The sequence below is a fragment of the Rissa tridactyla genome, chromosome 4 (assembly GCF_028500815.1).
Source record: "Rissa tridactyla isolate bRisTri1 chromosome 4, bRisTri1.patW.cur.20221130, whole genome shotgun sequence".
NCBI classification, from domain to species: Eukaryota; Metazoa; Chordata; class Aves; order Charadriiformes; family Laridae; genus Rissa; species Rissa tridactyla.
Window position 1 is genome coordinate 90,180,802 of NC_071469.1, and position 18,405 is coordinate 90,199,206.

The 18,405-nt window shown below is 38.5% G+C and overlaps 1 protein-coding gene across 2 annotated transcripts in view; it reads left to right on the forward strand.

Moving 5' to 3' along the window:
* The window catches only part of CDH13 (cadherin 13), a 507,409-nt gene that overhangs the window by 441,520 nt on the left and 47,484 nt on the right, over positions 1-18,405 (forward strand). For both annotated transcript variants that reach the window (XM_054197627.1, XM_054197628.1), the window contains exons 9-10: positions 141-323; positions 1,324-1,577. In XM_054197627.1, the coding sequence (XP_054053602.1) occupies positions 141-323; positions 1,324-1,577 (437 nt within the window). The remainder of the gene's footprint in view (positions 1-140; positions 324-1,323; positions 1,578-18,405) is intronic.

Here is an 18,405-nt window from a genome sequence, read left to right on the forward strand (position 1 = left end):
CTATAACATTCAGTTTCAGTCAAGGATTACATCTTTCTCCTGTTGTGGTAAATAATTAATGCTGGCTTGGATATTTCGTGTGCCTGTGTGTGGTCATTAAGTGGAAATGGTAACAATTTCCGCTATGTTTTTTTTTCTAGTTTCAAGCCACAGTAAAGGAGGGAGTCACAGGTGTAATAGTAAACCTAACCGTTGGTGACCGAGATGACCCAGCAACTGGAGCATGGAGAGCCGTCTACACCATCATTAATGGAAATCCAGGGCAGAGTTTTGAAATCCACACCAATCCCCAGACTAATGAGGGAATGCTCTCTGTCGTCAAAGTAAGAACAATTTGCTGTCGTACTGTATTATTACTGTAAAATCCACTCACTGGATTTACTGCATGAGAGAAGGCACAGCAAGGATAAATTACTCAATAATATATAGTTGGCTTCCAGCCGTTGTCCAAACAATCTGTATAAGCCCTTCTTCTGGCACAGTAGCCTTGCTTCTTTAGTCATAAGGACCTGCCTGTTGATAATGATATTGCCATTGTTCTTAAATAATAACAACGCATTTTGCATTAAGCATCACAATTCATAGTGAGACTTTACAGCACATTTTCTTTGTGACTGAGGGTAAAATTAGAATTCAAGGGCCACATTTTGTTCTCAGTTAGAGAACACAGATGCAAATACCAAAGAAGTAAGGGACATGGCTTCAGACTGAACTGGAGAGCCGTCTTTGGTCCCACATTTCTAAAGTCTCATGGAAAAATTTGTTGCCTGTCTTTGTATGAAGATAATCCTATATCTCATGCTTTAAAAAAGAAAAAAAGAAAATAGCCCCGGTTGCTGCCTGTACCAGAATTTTCTTTGTTTGACTTCAATAGAGGCATTTTCAATTCTTAAGACAAATGGCATCAATTTCCATGGTGGTGCTTTTGATTTCGAGGTAGGAGTTGAGAAAATACCCGCATGTTACTTATCATAAGTAGCTACTAAGTGTGACTGGTTTGTTTGCTAAATGCGTATTACATCATAAATAAGCATGTATATATGAGAATTAAACTATATGTATGAGGTATGGCAAAGAAGTATATGCTCTTGGGTAGAGGGACATCTCCATCTGTCATGAAGTCCATAAAGTTCATTATCTTCAATGCACTTTATAGCTACCATTGTGTCTAATGCTAAACTCTCACCAAGTATCGGATGCGATGAATGCTGTTGTCCCTTGCTGGCTAATTCTATCTTCAGCAAGTTTGCAATGGATTACAATGAAAAAGTGGTAGGAAGTGTCTTTGCACCTTGCACTCTGATGCTATGATATGTTTTTCAGCCTTTGGACTATGAGATTTCAGCGTTTCACACACTGCTGATCAAAGTAGAAAACGAAGACCCGCTAATTCCAGACATAGCCTATGGCCCCAGTTCCACAGCAACAGTTCAGATCACTGTTGAGGATGTCAATGAAGGCCCAGTTTTCCACCCAAACCCAATGACAGTGACAAAACAAGAAAACATCCCTGTTGGCAGCGTTGTGTTAACAGTAAATGCCACTGATCCAGATACTTTGCAACATCAGACTATCAGGTGAGTGCAGTAGCCTCTAATTTTCATCCATCAAAAAGTGAGTATGTCTTTTGTGCCCGAGAATTTGCCTGCCAGTTACAGAATTAAATTAAAGTTGTTTGGGCTTTACAAAGTAAGAAGTGGCAATTTTTTTTTTTCCTGCTATGGAGGGATGCAGATGAAAACAACAAACTGCATTAGACAGTGGGCAGTAGTTTTGTAGGCTATGAGATTACTGCAATAGAACAATCAAGTGTCTGGAGCAATAGCCATAGCTTTGCATAGTGTTTCAAAATTACTTTTAACCTGCTTGTTCATTCCTCTTCTTTCATGAGAGCCAGAGAAAACATGTAACAATTGAAAATGTGTATAGAAATAATTAATCTGTTTTACATATGCTTTAAGTCAGTTTGTGATCATTTATAATGTCCCTCAGTGAAATAATGACCATCCATCCACATTCAAGGGCTGAGAAAATATTTCCCAGTGAAACACTGAAGCTACAGTAAGCCAAGACTTGGCCTTGCCAAGATAGATGAAAGGAAATTATTATTTCTATGCTATGATAATATAATCCACACGTGTGCCATGTTGCAAGGAGGAAACCTAGATATTAAGTGGTGCCATCATCTCCTATTTTGATCCACTTGGTCTGGTCTTTTGTTTTCAGATTTGTTGAGAATCTAAAGATCAACCACTTTCTTCTCTAATACTGAATTGACTTTCCAGACAGCTTTTCTCAGCATTTGAGAATTGCAGGTTAGGCACTAAAACTAAAATCTATATCTGGGTTTAATTTTTCATTCTTCTTGTGAGTCCCGTTTCCCCTGGATATCAACGTATATAAAAGGGCGTAAACATCCTTGTGAGAATGACTTCAAAGCTTTCCTTGAACAGTGTGCACTATTAATATATACCATAGACGTAGATTACTCTGCTGTCACAGGGTGATATTTAGCAGTGATTGTGCACTTCTTTAAGAAGGTTTGTCATATGTACCGTTCTCCAAAAAAAGAAAGCTACTGATCTTGAAGATGTTCTCTGTCAGTAACAAGCGTTGGTAAGCGTGCCATTGCAAAGGACCGCACTGACAGCCCTGGATTCAAATGATGAGAAGGTGAATTTAAGCAGGCGAGTGTGCTCTTCTCCAAGGAAGGAGGAAAAAGGCAAGGCATGTAATAAAAAGTGTCAATCCTCTGCATCACCTCAAAAATAATGGTTGATAGAGTACAAATGTTTCGGTTTTTATCAAAAATGCCTTTGAGTTCTGCCATTGAAATATCAGTTTGTGTGAAGGATGATTCTTAGCATGTCATTCCCCTTGTTTTCTAAATGTATTTATTTACAGAATGCATTTTTATTCTTAATTTTAGTTTTCGCTCCAAAGATTCCTTATTTCATTCCCTTTGGTCACACATATTTATGTCTATCAATGGAAAACCTATGGAATTTCTATTGCGTGTGCTGTGTGAACAATGTACATCACCCCAAACAAACAAAGTATATATCTTTTCAAAAGTGGAGAAGGATGCAAACAAAAGAACAACAGAGAATTAGTAACATTACTTTTTTTACTTTCAACCTGTAACAGCTGAGATATGTCTAACTGCAGGGATATCTTTAGTTAGTTTTCTATATAAAACTTGTAGGGTTTTTTTTTCCTATATAAAACTTGATGATTATTTGTAATCAGGAAATTTAGTTATGCTACCAGATATAACATCATAAATGCATTCCAAAAACCATGAATAGTATACAGAAACCATTTGTGCCATTGTCCACATCTAGATTGAATTCTTTCTTTGAACATTGCGTATCTGAATCAGATTCAAATTACTTATCTCTTTGAAAAACATGGCTTACTTTGTAAAAATTCCTAAAGACAGCTGTACTTTTGAAGCAATTTTCTTTCTTATTCTTCAGCTTGAAGTATTTTTGCAGACTGAGAATTTCATTTAAAAGCTCAAACAAGCTGTCAAAAATGTATTACCCTGAAAAAAATATGGCTCAAAGTATTTGTAAGACTCAAAAGCATGTACCCTGAGCTCTAGCTATTTGTCTGCACATGATGAGCAGTGAACTTCCATGGTGCCAGCTCTTCTGCCATCTACTGAGGTTAACATTTCAAAGATAATCAAGGTAGAGCTAGAAACACCATCCTGGAAACAAGAACCACGTGCTCATATTGACCAGCTAAATAATCCTGGCATCAAGATTAATCTTACACTAAATTATCCCTGTTTAAGACTAGGTTAACACTGACTTTCACAACTTTACCCAGATCTGTGATTTCCTCTGAAAAGGCTGCAAGGAGTATAGTGAGCTTTGGACTATGGATGTTGTAGAAAGGAAGAAGCAGACAGAACCTGTGATTTTTCCTGAACATATACCTTTGGGTGGAGAAAAATGTTTGCTCCGCTGCGATCACTCCCAGAAAGAAAAGGAACCTGTCCAAGTTGGATCACATTTCTTATATTCATTAACCTATTTATTTTTTTTCTAATTATTTAATTCCCTTTGCAGTTTCCAACATTTTTAGAATTAAAACATGAAAGAAATCCAGCAGGCCCCGTTTTAATTATAACCCAACAATTTATTAATAGAATAGTAATGAAGTTTCTGAAATTTGATTTCTTAATCAGGGATCATTGTTATTTTTGTGCCAGATTTAAGAGTTTAATTTTGGGTGCTTCTTCCCAACCTCTGAAATTTTAATCAGAAGTTTCAAGTGTACATGTCAATGAGAAGTTAAAGGCCAAATTTAATAACATTTTCCACCTTGGGAAATTAAAAGAAGCAGCTCACTCTCTGAAATCCATTATTAACAGTAGATCTTAATTAAACACAGTTACGGTCCTCAATATTTGTCTGTGTGAAGAGATTGGTTTCAGTATTTTTCCCTTTTTTGGATTCAACAAGTCCAGGATATTCAATAGTTAGACTTTTAACTATGTGTAAATAAGTTGTTTACTGCAGAGTATTTGTAATTTTTAATTAAAACAACGTTGTTCCCTGGCTTCATGGTTTATCATGGCAATGTATTTTTATTACCTACTGTGCTCTTGCATTTTAAATTATTTATATATTATTGAGGTATTTATTCTCAGTAAGCAATGTGACTCAATGCTTCAGAAATATCTTCACAAGAAAAGTTTATTATAGTTCTAAAGCATATCTAATTCATTAAGTAGAATTAAAATGCAGTATTTGAAGCTGGAGAACTTAGAAACGGAACCCAAACTGCAATGAGTTTGAGAATATGAAAGACTGCCAAAAATATCTGAAGCAATATATGTAAATGAGATATATATTTGTGTGTGTGTGTCTCTCTGTGTGTGTAGTTTTTTTATCTGCACCTGAGTCCAGCTGACTCCATGTGGTATAAGTGGCTTCTGGAAGCATAAGTGCATTGTCTTAGCAGTAAAGTCTCAACTGTAGAAATTCGAAAGCCAATTTTTTACTTGGTAATTGACATCCTTTTGTTTGATTCTGGTCTCCTTATATCACCATATCATTGATTTAGTGGAATTACACAAACATGACACCAGTAAATCTCCATTTGTTTGAGATGAATCATTTCAGATTAGAATGGCCCATGATGGATCCAGCGCCCCAGCTGCCTGTTAACCCGCAGCCTGCAGGTTCGACGGCTTTAGCGCTGCCGTTGGACTGGCTGGCTGTTTGATAGCCCAGCTGCTCTGGAAATGGGAGCAAGGTCATATTTACTGTGTCGTCATTTCCAAATAACAGCTACTGGTCTGTCAGAAAGGTGGATAGAATCTGTTTGTCATTAACATAAAGAGCATTTTTCTATACTGCAAACTAAATGTATATATTAATGAGGCTTTATCTTTGAACATCAGACCAGGGGGATGATAAGGCTGAATCTAACAGACACCATATTAAAAGTGATTGTCTGTCTTTATTTCTCATTTCACCAAGAGCCATTGGACAATGGACTGGCTGTTGACTTTGGGAACGGAGAGTTTTACTACTGGGCCACACTTTGCTTTAGATTATGTCATCATAACTTTGGGCTCAGTATCTATAGAGTTGGTGGAAGTCAGTGGAAGTGTTTCAAACTCTATTGGTAGCAACCATGATCTGCATACTCCTCGCCCAAAAAAAATGTTTGCCTAAAATTCTGTAAAATAGTGCTGTAACTATGCTGAAGTGGGATTTATAGTTCAGTTGAGTTTCTTCCAAATCTCAAAGACTCGAGAAAACTAAGGAGAATTCACTGGAAAAAGCAAGTTTACTTCTGTTACGTGTCTTTGCTGCCAATCACCACCCTTACATGTAGTGAATATATAAGCCATGGATTGCAAAGACAATCCAAATGTTTTTTTTATATCTCTTGCCAGGATTTTTTCAGAGATCCTGAACCCCCTTCTGAATAAGGATAAGGCTTCAAATCACAGTCCTCACAAACACTTAAGGGATCAATTTTGCTTACTTTGTTGCACATCAAGCCTTTTTAAAGCACTTTTGTTGCAGATGGAGGTCAGTAAACTTGTATTTTGGGATACACTACAATCACTTACAGAAGTACTATATAATGAGAGCAGGATAGAAAGTCTTAAAGAGTGAATGCTGATGAAGTAACACACTTAGTCATTGTTAAATATGTCTCCTAGAGTCTGAAGGACTTGTCTTTGATTCCTAACAACAGGAGATTTGTTATCCTTGTGCAGACAGAAGAATAGTTCTATTGTTATAAATGAATGGCTGAGCCATGCTCTCAGCATGCAGCACCGGAGTTTTTCACTGTAAGTTACACCCAAGAGCATCTCAAGTTGGCTCTGCAGTTTTATTTACGGCTTGCCTGAACCCAGCCATTGGTAATTTGTAGCACAACTCTAGATCTGAAGTTACTGTATATTGGACAGTGCACATTGTTTTTCTTTTCCTTTCTCATTTTTAAGTTAGAAGGAAAGCCAGGTAGAGAGGGAGTCTGCTCGAAGCAAAAAGTTTTTCTTCTTCTGTCTTTCCTGCAAAATTTTGAAAGATAGAAACACTAACTCCTGAGAGCTGCACGTACTGGGGTATCCAACTAGCAACATCAGAAAAGGAGAGGTTTAATCACTTCTGAAAGAACTTGGCCAATTCCCTCACGCTACACAACTACCACCTGTAATTGCAGGTACTCACTAGTCAGCTGTTAGCTCAACAGTGTTCTACAGAACGGTCTTTTAATGAAAGCGTTTCTTAAATGTGTTAATACCATCTGTGTAGGTAATCACTGCGAGATATATATGTTATTATCATAATATTAGTATCTGTAGGGAAAAATGAATGAAAAAAGACATTGTCTTTTGGTGGTGGTGGTGGTGTTTGACCAAACTGACTTCCACCTTTTGTTTACTGAACAATGTAAACAAACCCCTCTTTCCCCATACGGCAAACTCTTTAGGCCTACAGCAAGATGGGAAAGAAGCAAAATTGTTTCTGCAGTCATGCTGCGCCTTCTTTATTCTCCTCTCCTACCCGTGACCACACCAATGTCACTCTGGAAGGGTGATAAAGGCTTCAGACTAAAATCAGGCCCTGTTTTTCCTGTTCAGAAGATGGTTTGCAGCTGGCCAGGACTGAGTCTGAATAAATGTGGAGGAAGCAGCTGGTAAAAAAAAAAAAGTTTCCGGTGGGAACTACTGAGATGAGACTGAAGAGAATAAATGACTGGAGTAAAATCCCAGTGCCAAGATAATTAAAATATCTGCCCAAGCTGGAAACCATGTCCTAAAAAAAGCTATGGACATCATCTAATGCTGACCATTCGTGAAAGCCACTTTCAACTTTGTCAGCTTCAATATTGGAGCTATACTATACTAGACAGGACGTTGTTTTCGTCAGAGCAGTAAACATCTGGTGGTGGTCTGCTTCCCAAAGTCTGTTATTCAGTCCCTTTACTGCTCATAGGCATTCCCTGGTTTGCTTAATTTACAGCCAACCTGTCAACCCCTCCCTTTTAGTGCCTTGGGGAGTCCCTGGGAGTCCTTGATTTCTCAGTTGCTTCAGGTGTTTCTCCTACTGATGAACATCTCTAAGTCTCCCCCGTTGTTTCTTTTTGCCCTCTTCTTACTGATATTCTCTGCCTCTCTGTTGGGACAGATGTTAGGCCTCTTCTCTCCTTGTCTGCTTTTGTATATCTTAATTTTTGGTGCTTAAGGACAATCCCATCTAACCAGTTGGTGCTAAGCTTTGGTATGCCAGCTTCTGCCTTGCAGGGAGGTGCGAGGACTCCCACGCTTGCTTTGTCTTATCTAAGCTAACATCTTGTCTTACTGCTTGGTTCTTCCTAGCAGTTGCCAAGGTTTGGGGGAAGATTAATGTACACAAACAGTTTGCTATAGCACCTATTTTTTCCTTACCCTCTTCTAGTAGAAAAGGAGGGAGACCAGAAAGCAAATTTTCAGCCAGACTGAATGAGGCAGTTCTCCTGAAGAATAGTGTCCCTTTCCTGAGGAAAAAAAAAGATCAATCCCTCTCTTGTTGTTTAGTCCCTGAAATAGCAGAAGTGTCTGAATGAAATTAAAGGCTACCTAAAGCAGGGGTCCGAGGAATTCTCAATCCAGTGATTCATAGTTTTTCAGGGAATGCAGCTACTTGAAGCCAAACTATATCACTTCTGATAATACTTGTCAGAAGATCGTATTCCTAAAATTTTCCATCTGCTCTACTCTGTTGGCGTAAATCATACTTAATATGTTGATATTAAAGCTCTAGATGATAGAATTGAGAATCTGTGTTTCCCTGTAATCAAATAAGCCACAGAAACCAGTTTTAACTTCTCTTGATATTACCTTAAGAACCCCAAATTCTTGATTAATAAGAATGAATGTAACATTTAAGGGGAGTTTAATTAGATCCTCTGTCTTTATCCTGCATAACAACATTATGCCACGTTATGATTTCAACCATGTCAGCACTCAGAGTGAATAGCTGTGAACTGTGAAATTATAGGGCACATTTTTCATGTCACTGACTAAACAATATTGCAGATCTTCTTGAGAAATATAACAATAGGATATCAGTCACAAGTTATGCTCGCAGTGGAAGTCAGATCTTGACAATAACTCACTTTGTCATTACTGTTCTCTTCTAGTTTCAGAAAAGGCAGGATTTTGCCTCTGGAAGAAGTAAAGAGTATCTTGATTATAATAAGTTGGCTATCAAGTTTGAGGGTGCTGTCTAAAGAGGCAAGTTGACAGGGAAGGCGATAGTATGAATTTCTGTTAATATTTTAAAGCCATTGAATTCTTGAGTCTCAGCCAAGTTAGATCGCGCATACGTGTCTGTACGTAGTTACAACTTTCAGTGGTGCTTTGACAGAAATTTATTTGGTGTTCTGCAAGATTGTAGCTCCAATGACCACAGTTATTTTATACGAGGGCAAAAGCTGGAAAACCAAGCACTCAAAAGTTTTCCAGGAAGACTGGTAGCACATCTAGGCCAGAATCCTGTGATCAAGTGGAACTATGTAATTAAACTATTCTTGTTCTTGTGGAGTTCAGCACTTCTTTCTTTAAAGCAGGTATAGATCTAAGATGACACCAGAGCAGGTGTTTTCTGGCATTTATGTCCTGATTGCAAAAGGGAAACACTGTGATTGTCTCATAGCTTTTTGCCCTTCTGTGAAGATAAGAGGTGCGAGTGCTATGGCTATATTTTATTAATTTGCCATCTCCCAAATAAGGGCAGAACAAACCATGGACACACAGCTCCGTGCCAAAATTCCCACTGAATCTGGGTATAGGCTTTCATCTTGGAGCAGAAGCTTTCCCAAATACACAGAACTTCTGCTGTATGTTTACAGCCACTGCTCAACTCTAAAACATCCCTGCTCTGTGCATTTCAAGGCATAAAGAACCTCATCTTGTTTCAGAATCACAGACGGTTGGTTATTCGTGGAGTAGAATTCAAGTTCAGTGAGGAAATTGTCAGAAGGTTTAAGCACTCATTTTTACTAAATGGAGCTCTGCAATGTTACTGTAATGGGAAAAAAAGTCTTCTAGAGTTCAATTGGAATTTTTCTATTAACTTAGTAATAAGGATGCCAATTTCTGTAAAATAGTTTCTGAGTAAGAGTGAAATTATGCACTTTGTTAAGCAGCAGTAAGCCTGCTGATTCATTCTTGGTTCAAATGTGAATTGCTAAGGACTGACTTCTTCCTAATTTTATGACCATTATGCTCTAGGTAAATATGCCTACAGAGACATGCATGTCTGCTCTACAGAGATCTAGATAATTATTATCCTTGGGATCCCTTGGGGCAGCTCCATTGGGTAGTACTTAGCATAGCATTGCCTTGGAGGTACTAACCTGTCTCACCCAGATATCATTGAATATTCCAAACCCTGGAGAATTTTTACACATTTACCTATTTTAATGGGCCTGTCAGAGTAAGATTTCCTTGTTTTCTTTTCAAATGGGAAATTTCCAATAGAATTCTACCTGCTTAAGGCCCAGCCTCTCTGGAGATTGAGCCCTGGGTCATTGGTAGCATTTTATACATAAAAAACAAATGCAGCCACTGAGTTTATCTGATAGTGCTTCAGGGCTAAACTAAGAAATTTTTGAATTATTCGGGCACAAGGTTTGCAGTGTCAAAATGGAGCACTCAAAAGTTGCTTCTGGCCCTGGAAGCTTCTAAGTTAACTAGTGTTTAAAACACATTTTAATAGAGAAAGAAAACAACACTGTCTCAGCTTTCCATATCTCCACGTCAGTTGTGTTGCTAATTTAACTCAGGGAAACTGTTGCAGAGTTTGGTTTTTAAGTACAAGGAAAAAATAAAAAGCCCATGTTAGCTTTAATCGTTGTGTAACTGTCACCCTTTGAATGAGCTCTTCTTTGTGCAGCTGGGTGAGTTTTTTCATTTAACATCTGTCATTTCAGGACAGACGCCTTTAGTTTGAAAGGTCCTGAGGCCTCCGTGTTTTGTCTGTTGAATTAAAACATTGGGATTCGTCCCACAGTGATACTATGGGAATGCATTGAAGGCAGCTGGCGAAACATTCGGATCCCTAATGACAAGGGAAAAATGCATGGGAAGTTTAACTCTTGGGCATACAATCCATGGTTAAGTACCCTAGAGTAACTAAGACATAATAGTTAATAAGAAATTTAGGAGACGATTAAATACGTTCAATTTACAGAGCACTATATATTGTGTGCACTGAGTGCAGTAGGTATCAAGGAGAAAATAAAGCTGTATATATAAGATAAAATAGTGGAAGACTGTTGGTAAAGTATTTGTCTCAATGGTACTACACTGCAGTCAAGCAAGGCCTAAATATAAAGTTTATCAGCAGCTGTCAGTGTGGCAAATTAAAGTTAAACAAACTACTGTAATTCTTCCATTCCTTATCTTTGCAGTACTTAATCCCGTAACCTCTAATGAAAGCTCTTTCTGTGTCATAAATACTTACATGGAGCTTTTTCCTCCAACTTCTTCAGGTTTTCCATCGTTGGCCAGCAGATTTCTTAAATGACACACGTTTGTTATGTTGCTTAATGTAAGCCCCAGAAAGGGGCTTGGCTGTTATGATGATGAACATGACATAAAAATTGTGCTGTATAGAGCAGATTTGTTGTAGGCAGTGTATCAGAGCAAGCATTCAGATGCACACAGGATACTTACCCTAACAAAAAAGGTGTTTTCTGACCTCTAAAGGAATATTACTGAGAACCATTCAGCACAAACTCTTTATTTTAGCAAAAAAAGGATAATTTTCTTTGTAAAGGATGTCCTTTACTTATCTATTTCTTTGCAAAACACTGGGTTTTTCATAGGTCATATGTGTTGAAATATATATCTAAAAGGGCCATTTTCTCAATCGCGCTATACCTTGTGGCATCCTTTTCAGAAAATCTAGCAGAATTCAATTTCTGTCAGTATTGTCTATTAATATTTACATGTACAGGGCCGAATTTATGTTGCAGTAACATCCGTTAGACAAGGGATGTTGCAATTAATATCCACTGAGTGAACATAACTGAGTGTGGAATCTGACTTTTAATGTTTTTGTTCAACAAGTGAAAAGTAGTATTTAATTTTTCTAACATCCCTTAAAGGCAGAGGCGGGGGGGGGAATTCAGTGCAGCAACCTATAATGTAACCTAGACTTGATGGCATTATAAATAAAACTAAGATATGGTTATACAGAGTCTTGAAAAGTGATGGGGGCCAGACAGGTAGGAGGGAAGTCCATGGATTTTAAAGTGTGTTTGGACAGCTCGAATGCCTGAGAAACTGATTCATAGAGATTAGAAACGGTAAATCACGCTTCCCTTTTCATTTGCCATGGTCATTAAAGATAGTGAGTTAGGCAAACAAAAGAAACTGGGCTAAAATAAAGAAAAAGATGTGACATGATATCACACATTGCTCCAACATTTAGGACAGAAAGTGGTTGCATGTTTTTTGTATAGTTCAGTGTACTCAGTCAAATAAACCTCAGATAGGAGATTAACTGTTATTACAAAAAGAATGAAAGAGAATTAATTAAGTTTCTTCTGTAAGAACCGCACCCATGAAGTGCGTAGTGTATTCAAAATCAGCTGGAAAAAAAGAAAACTTAATTTGTGTTATTATGAGCCAGGGATAAATGTGCCTTTTTCTTCATATTATAGGATTGGGCAGCAGTATGAATTTTTCTTGACTATTATATGCCTACATTATCACACATGCTACTGAATTTCTCACCTCCCCTTTCCTTCTTTGTTATTGCATGCTACAAGGTTGGAAAGTATTTTAACTCAATGGGGATTAATTCCTCTGGGCTACATAACTATACAAAAATTTCTTCACTGAAAGCTTTGTCAAGCATTGGAACAGGCTGCCCGGGGAAGTGGTTGAGTCACCATCCCTGGAGGTGTTTAGAGGACGGGTAGACGTAGTGCTGAGGGGCATGGTTTAGTGGTGGGTTTGGCAGTCTTAGGTTAATGGTTGGACTCGATGATCTGGAAGGTCCCTTCCAACCTAAACTATTCTATGATTCTATAAAAAGCATCAAGATAGTCTGTTTTCCTACTACAAATACAGTTCTTTTCAAACAAAGCTCAACTAAAGAACTAAAAGGAAAAACATCTTAATTGCTGCAATTATAATGGCAGAGTGACATTTTATGGAATTAGTTGAGTTCTATTTCTATGGAAACAAAGTTATTAATTTGTTGGCTCTTCACTGATTTATAAAACCCTTTGAGAATTTCCAATTCTTCGGGATAGTCAGACCATTAACCAAACATTAGACAGCCTTCCATGTATTTTTCACATAGACATTGATATGAAGTTAACATTATTGTGTTTGTGTATTGTAATAGGCAACTGAAAACATGATCTGATGCTGAGCAATGGTAAGGATATGTTTATATCATCAATTTAGCACAAGTTTTTACATAAGCGCCTCTATAATTTTCCAGAAGTAATGTCTACACAGAGTAATTCTCGTATCTGTGTGAATAACTCATAACATTTCCTTGAGAAATTCTTCATGGACAAATTTATTTGCATGCGCTTGTGTGTGTATAAAATACTTTTCATGAAGAAATGCTAGGAATTTAGAGGAAATATAGGAAAATGTAGGCTACTAAAAAAAACCAAAACAAAACAAACTTTACTAAAGGTCTAACACTTTTCCTTAAAAGACCCACATCCTTTATTTCTTACTCTTGCACTGACCTTTGGTGAACTCAGCCTTCATACTAGATGCTTCATAGGTTAAATAGAGAACAAGGAGTTAACTCATTGGGTGGCACCCAACTGTGACCCAAATCATTCTGATCTGATTCTGTTTCATTCTAAAATATTTTGTCTGGGTTTGGAAATCCCTGTATCTCCTCCCTAGAGGTAGCATTTAGGAAGTCCACATGAAGGGCTTTGAGCCAGGATAAACCTTTTATTCCCCATCTCCTCCCAGTGCCAGGTACTAGCAGCAACTTGAATTTCCAGCGTGCTGCTGTTGCTTCTGTCGAGCTCCCTGCTTCAGGGATCTGGTGGCGGGCAGGGGAGAGATGTAGTGGCATTTTGTTGGTTTAGAGCTGGCATTGATGTTGTGGTGGGTACAGGAGATGGGTTAGTGAAACCATCCGGCCTTGCTGATAAAGCTCTGCCCACGGGCGCCCATCCCAGACGTTCAGAAACACCAGCTTAACGCGAAATGTGTAAATGTGTGTGCTGGGGGCTGTGTAATGGGGCAGGCGGGGGACGAGCAGGTCGATGGGAGCCGCAGGCTGCGGCAGCAGCAGCAGCAGCAGCACGTGGCTCTGTAGGGCAACAGGAGAGGCTGAGGGGTGATGCTGCGGGTTCCCACAGCTCTCCCTGGTGAACAAACCCTAAGAGATGTCAGTTATTAACTCAGTTGTTATTGTGAACTGACAACATGAAATATACTTGAGGGGATCAGCTCCACATTCAGCAAAGACTACAAATAATGGCTCAGACGGTGCTCTAATGCAAGAAAAAATGGAATTCTGGGTTGGATCAGGTTCAGCTCAACTCCAAGGATCAGTGTTTTCCTTTTACTCTGAAATCTGGATTCCAACGTGGATCTTTGCCACTCAAGATTATGCCTATCAAACACGTGAAAACACACTCTTACAATCGTAGGACTAGCAACCAGTGTCGCGCCAAAATCAGTTTCGGGAGAGGGAAACCTGCAGCAGCTGCATGTTTTATACTGGCTGTCACGTACATGTGGTTTAAACAGAGCTGGCGGGACAGTGCTGTGTGCTTCATGGGGAAAGGAGAGGGAGCTGGTTTTCCTGCCAGGCCCCGAACTGCAACCTGCCAAGAAACTCAGAGGCTTTTCTAAGTCAGCAGAACATTATTGCTCTCCTATCATCTCTGGCGTTAACGGCGCTCGCCTCAGAAATAGCTGAATCTTAGAAATAAGTCCGGTGCAAGTTTAGCCAACTCAGGAATGCCCCAGCTCTGTCAGCACAGCAAACTTCGATTACTTTTCTGGCAGTATCAGCTTCTTCACAGATTTTCTTACTGAATTGCTACTTATTGCACGGTCAATTTATTGTGTGTTAATTTTTTTCCTTTCTTGTGCTGGTCCCTTTTTTCTTTTTCTTTTGTTGCTTAGCTAAGAAAAGCTAGTGGATATATTTATGCTGGTTCATCACAGTAAATATACTTTTATGTAAATTTTTTGTCTGAAATACCTGATATAGCCAAGGGAACCCTATTTTTTTTTTTTCTTGAAGAAAAATCTCTCAGAAGGAGGATCCAGGTCTCAGGTAACTTTGTTTGAAGTATTTGGCCTTTATAATGAAATTTTTGTTTCACAGGGTTTCTTAGGAATAGGAAAATTGCCACAGGATTGATGTGATACCTTTTCTGTGAATCACTGGGTCTGTCCTTTACTGTAGTTACGTGTTCTTCATAGCAGATACTTCACGTTCCTGGGTAAGGGATGAGTGTTTCCCACTTTATCCAAGACAGAGACTCAGCCTCTTGTTCTTCATCGCTTGGAAGCTTTCACTTTATCTTTTCTGCCGTTGACTTCACAGACTGAGCAGACGTTTCCATTCCTCTCTTTTACGTCTTTAACTAATCTCTTTTACAACTTTAACTAATGTTGTCTGGTGATTTCAAGGTTGAGGATCATGAGTCTGGAACACATTTTCTTACAAAACATCTATGTTGTTAATAATTTTGCTTTTTGTGGCTATGATCCAGATTTCTATGCTAGAATAGGTTTCACCGAGCTACTACATTTTCAAGGTCTCATTAACTTTTAAGTGACTGTCCATTCAGTAATGTTTACAGTCTCTTTCAACTCTCTCAACAGTTCAGAAGATTCCTTTATTTGGAATTGCACTATTTTGGCTAACACCCTTTTTTTTTTCCCAGGTAGTAATTTTTTAAAAAAGGGGGAAAAAAAAAAGCTATAGTTCATAAATACTGGGCGCACTTTTCCCTAGGAAAAGTTGCAGACTTTAAAAAAAGAAAAACACTGAAAAAAGCATCATCTTCCACCTTGAGAATCATAATTTCATCTTCTGCTAGAGGTAATTATTTTCTTTACTAGCAAGCATGACAAAAATACCTCACATTTTTTCAGGGTGACAAGGAGTTATTCCCCATCTCTGCGATAACCTAGTCCCAGTGTCTTCAAGATTTACTCTGGACTGTAATTCTTTGGAAAGTTTTGATGAGAAAAAGGCGACATGAGGGAAACAAAGGAGGCAAGTGGGTGTGAAAGAAACCACTGAAGCAGTGCCCAGGGGATGCCTGTGGCACTAACCTCTGCTTTGGAAGGCAGCAATATTGCGAAGCCTTAGATTGGCACGGGACATAAATTGTGCTAAAATGATTATTCAGCATATTCACCAATTCGTTACGCTTTCCTTTTGGAAATTAATTTGCAGAAACATTAATTCCCTTCCTTCGTTATGAGATGAATCCCAATCCCAAAGTTAATAGATGTTAATAGGGGCCAGGCCTGGATCTCGTGAATATGTTTGTGTCTCACAGGCTCAGGTTCCAATCCTGTGCTGGAGCAGAGACTCCCGGCTCCCCTGCCCTGTCCTGGGGGGATGCTTCCAGGCGAAAGTGTTTTCTCTGTGACTTTAGTATTAGCCAGGGCAAAACTGAGGTTTTCATGGCAGCTGGAGTAATCCCTTGCTGGTACCAGCCAGGATCCACAGTCTGACAGGAGCTGTATTGATCCGGATGGACTAAAGCTTCGCAGTAGTGAGCCACTTCTCACCTCTTTTCTGCCCATCCCTTAGAAAAAAAATAACTCGCCCTGAATCTGCAGAAATGTGCTATTTCATGGTTGTGTTCAATAGTGACATTTGAGTAGTGAATCCGCTGGGCTCTTATAAAAAATTTCCTATCTCTTCAAGAGCTGCTGGGACGCCCGCTTGAAAGAGAAAGCAGCAAATGGATTTGCAGTGGGAGAAGCGGCTTTTGCTGGAAGCACAGTTGCAAAGAACTAGCATGTGCAGAAACTTGATAGAGTTACCCTGCCAAAACCTTCTCTAGGTAGTTTATAAAAGCACCTCCAGCTCATCTCACACTGATTAGCTTTTTAGCACAATTGCTACAATGAAAAAAACTTTTACTGATTTGCATGTGTCGACAATTATTCTAACAGTAACAACCTGATTATACTAGTGTGTTAGTCCCAGATATGGTGTATTATTCCCTAGCTTTAGGAATAATTCAGATAGTTATAGCCTCTGGGTTCATTTAGCATAGCCCTAATCACTTATGATTAAAAAATACGTAAATGAGTTTGTGGATTTTTTTTGTTACACTTCAGCTTCTAGGATTTTTTGCCCTGAAGGAAAAAAAAAATTAAAATTAGGTCTTAGTATAAAGAAGCGTTTGAAAGAATATACAATAATAACAGAAAATATTTTCATAACATCTTATTTAACTGACGCATTATTACAATTTTAGTATTTTCATTTGATTAATTGCTGTAGGTTTTGTGTTTGGGGTTTTTTTGTTATTCTAGTTGCAATGGCTCTGCTGTTCCTTTCGTCATGTTTACCAAGGGGTTTACTCCTATTGTTTCTCCACACAAATAACTAATTAGTCAACCATTTTCTCATCTGATATTTCTCAGTGGCAGGGGACTAGAAACTGATTTTCATCTAATTTTTCATTCTGTTTTGATCATATCATTGTAGATAGAGAATTGCGATGAAAGCCAACCTGTTAAATCATTGATGTCGCAAGCGAAATAAAGCTGAAACGATGAATCGTTTTGCTGAGATGGTGAGGTGGGGTGCGTCATTTTAGAAGTGTGGCCGCAGCCTTGCAAACTCTTCCCCCAGGGCACAGGAACCACTTCCAATGCTAAAATTTATGAGATTAGAGCCCCAGCCTGAAAAACGCCTGGTCACTAGTGCCTGAGCTAAAGGGGCTCGTTGCCTTCTACCCCTGAGGCAGAGTAGCACCAACATTTCTTTTTTTAGCACTGACTCTAATTTCCACTGTGCTCCCTCTGATTCAGTGAGTAGCGGGAGCCAATATTGGGTATCTATCGATCTGTCGTTAGCAGTACTCATTTGACCTTTTGTGCTGTCCCATATGCTCCGATTTGCCTGTATTGGCAATACTTCATTTTTACTTGAACGAGCCAAAAGCCGTTTCTGAGAGAGGTACGCTGCTTCATTCTGTCGCTGGGTCTGCACTTGGCTCTGAGTGAAGCCACGAGAAAATTCCACAAATAGAGGTAACTCAGCATTATAATCTCCTCCCACCCATATAAAACAATATTTATATTGCAGCCTAGTTACTGCAAAAAACAGGGAAGTAAGCAAGGTTTTTTTGTTTGTTTGTTTGTTTTGTTTTTAAGCAAAATCATTCCTGCCAAGATTTGTTGCTTGTAGAAAATATACTTTAGGGGAAGAGGGCTTTAATTTTTATTATTTCTAGCTGATATTTTTTTTCATTACAATTTTAAATTGGAATTTTACTTTTGTAAACTGGAAATAGAATGTTACAGTGTTTCTAAATATAATGGCGTATTGGTACAGACCAAGTAGCGTCTAGAGTTTCCGTTTGATTGGTTTGTCTGCCTTTTTAAATATATTGTATCCAAAAAATTACACTTTCAATTGTAAAAGTAAGAAGAAAAAAAACCTAATAGCTAAAATATTTTTGAAAAATCTGTATTCCACTGTCAGCAGATTTTCCTGTGACTTATTGACATGAGACAGATAGCAGTGGAAAGGCTGTAACAGAGACAAGTTGTCCTCCAAAGCATTGGGCAGACTCCTTTTCTTGCCATAAATATCTGTATATTACTCATAAACTGAAAGGGTGAGCGAAAGAAGGCTCAAATGGAAGCTTGTCGTAGAGAATATTCTGTGTTTATAC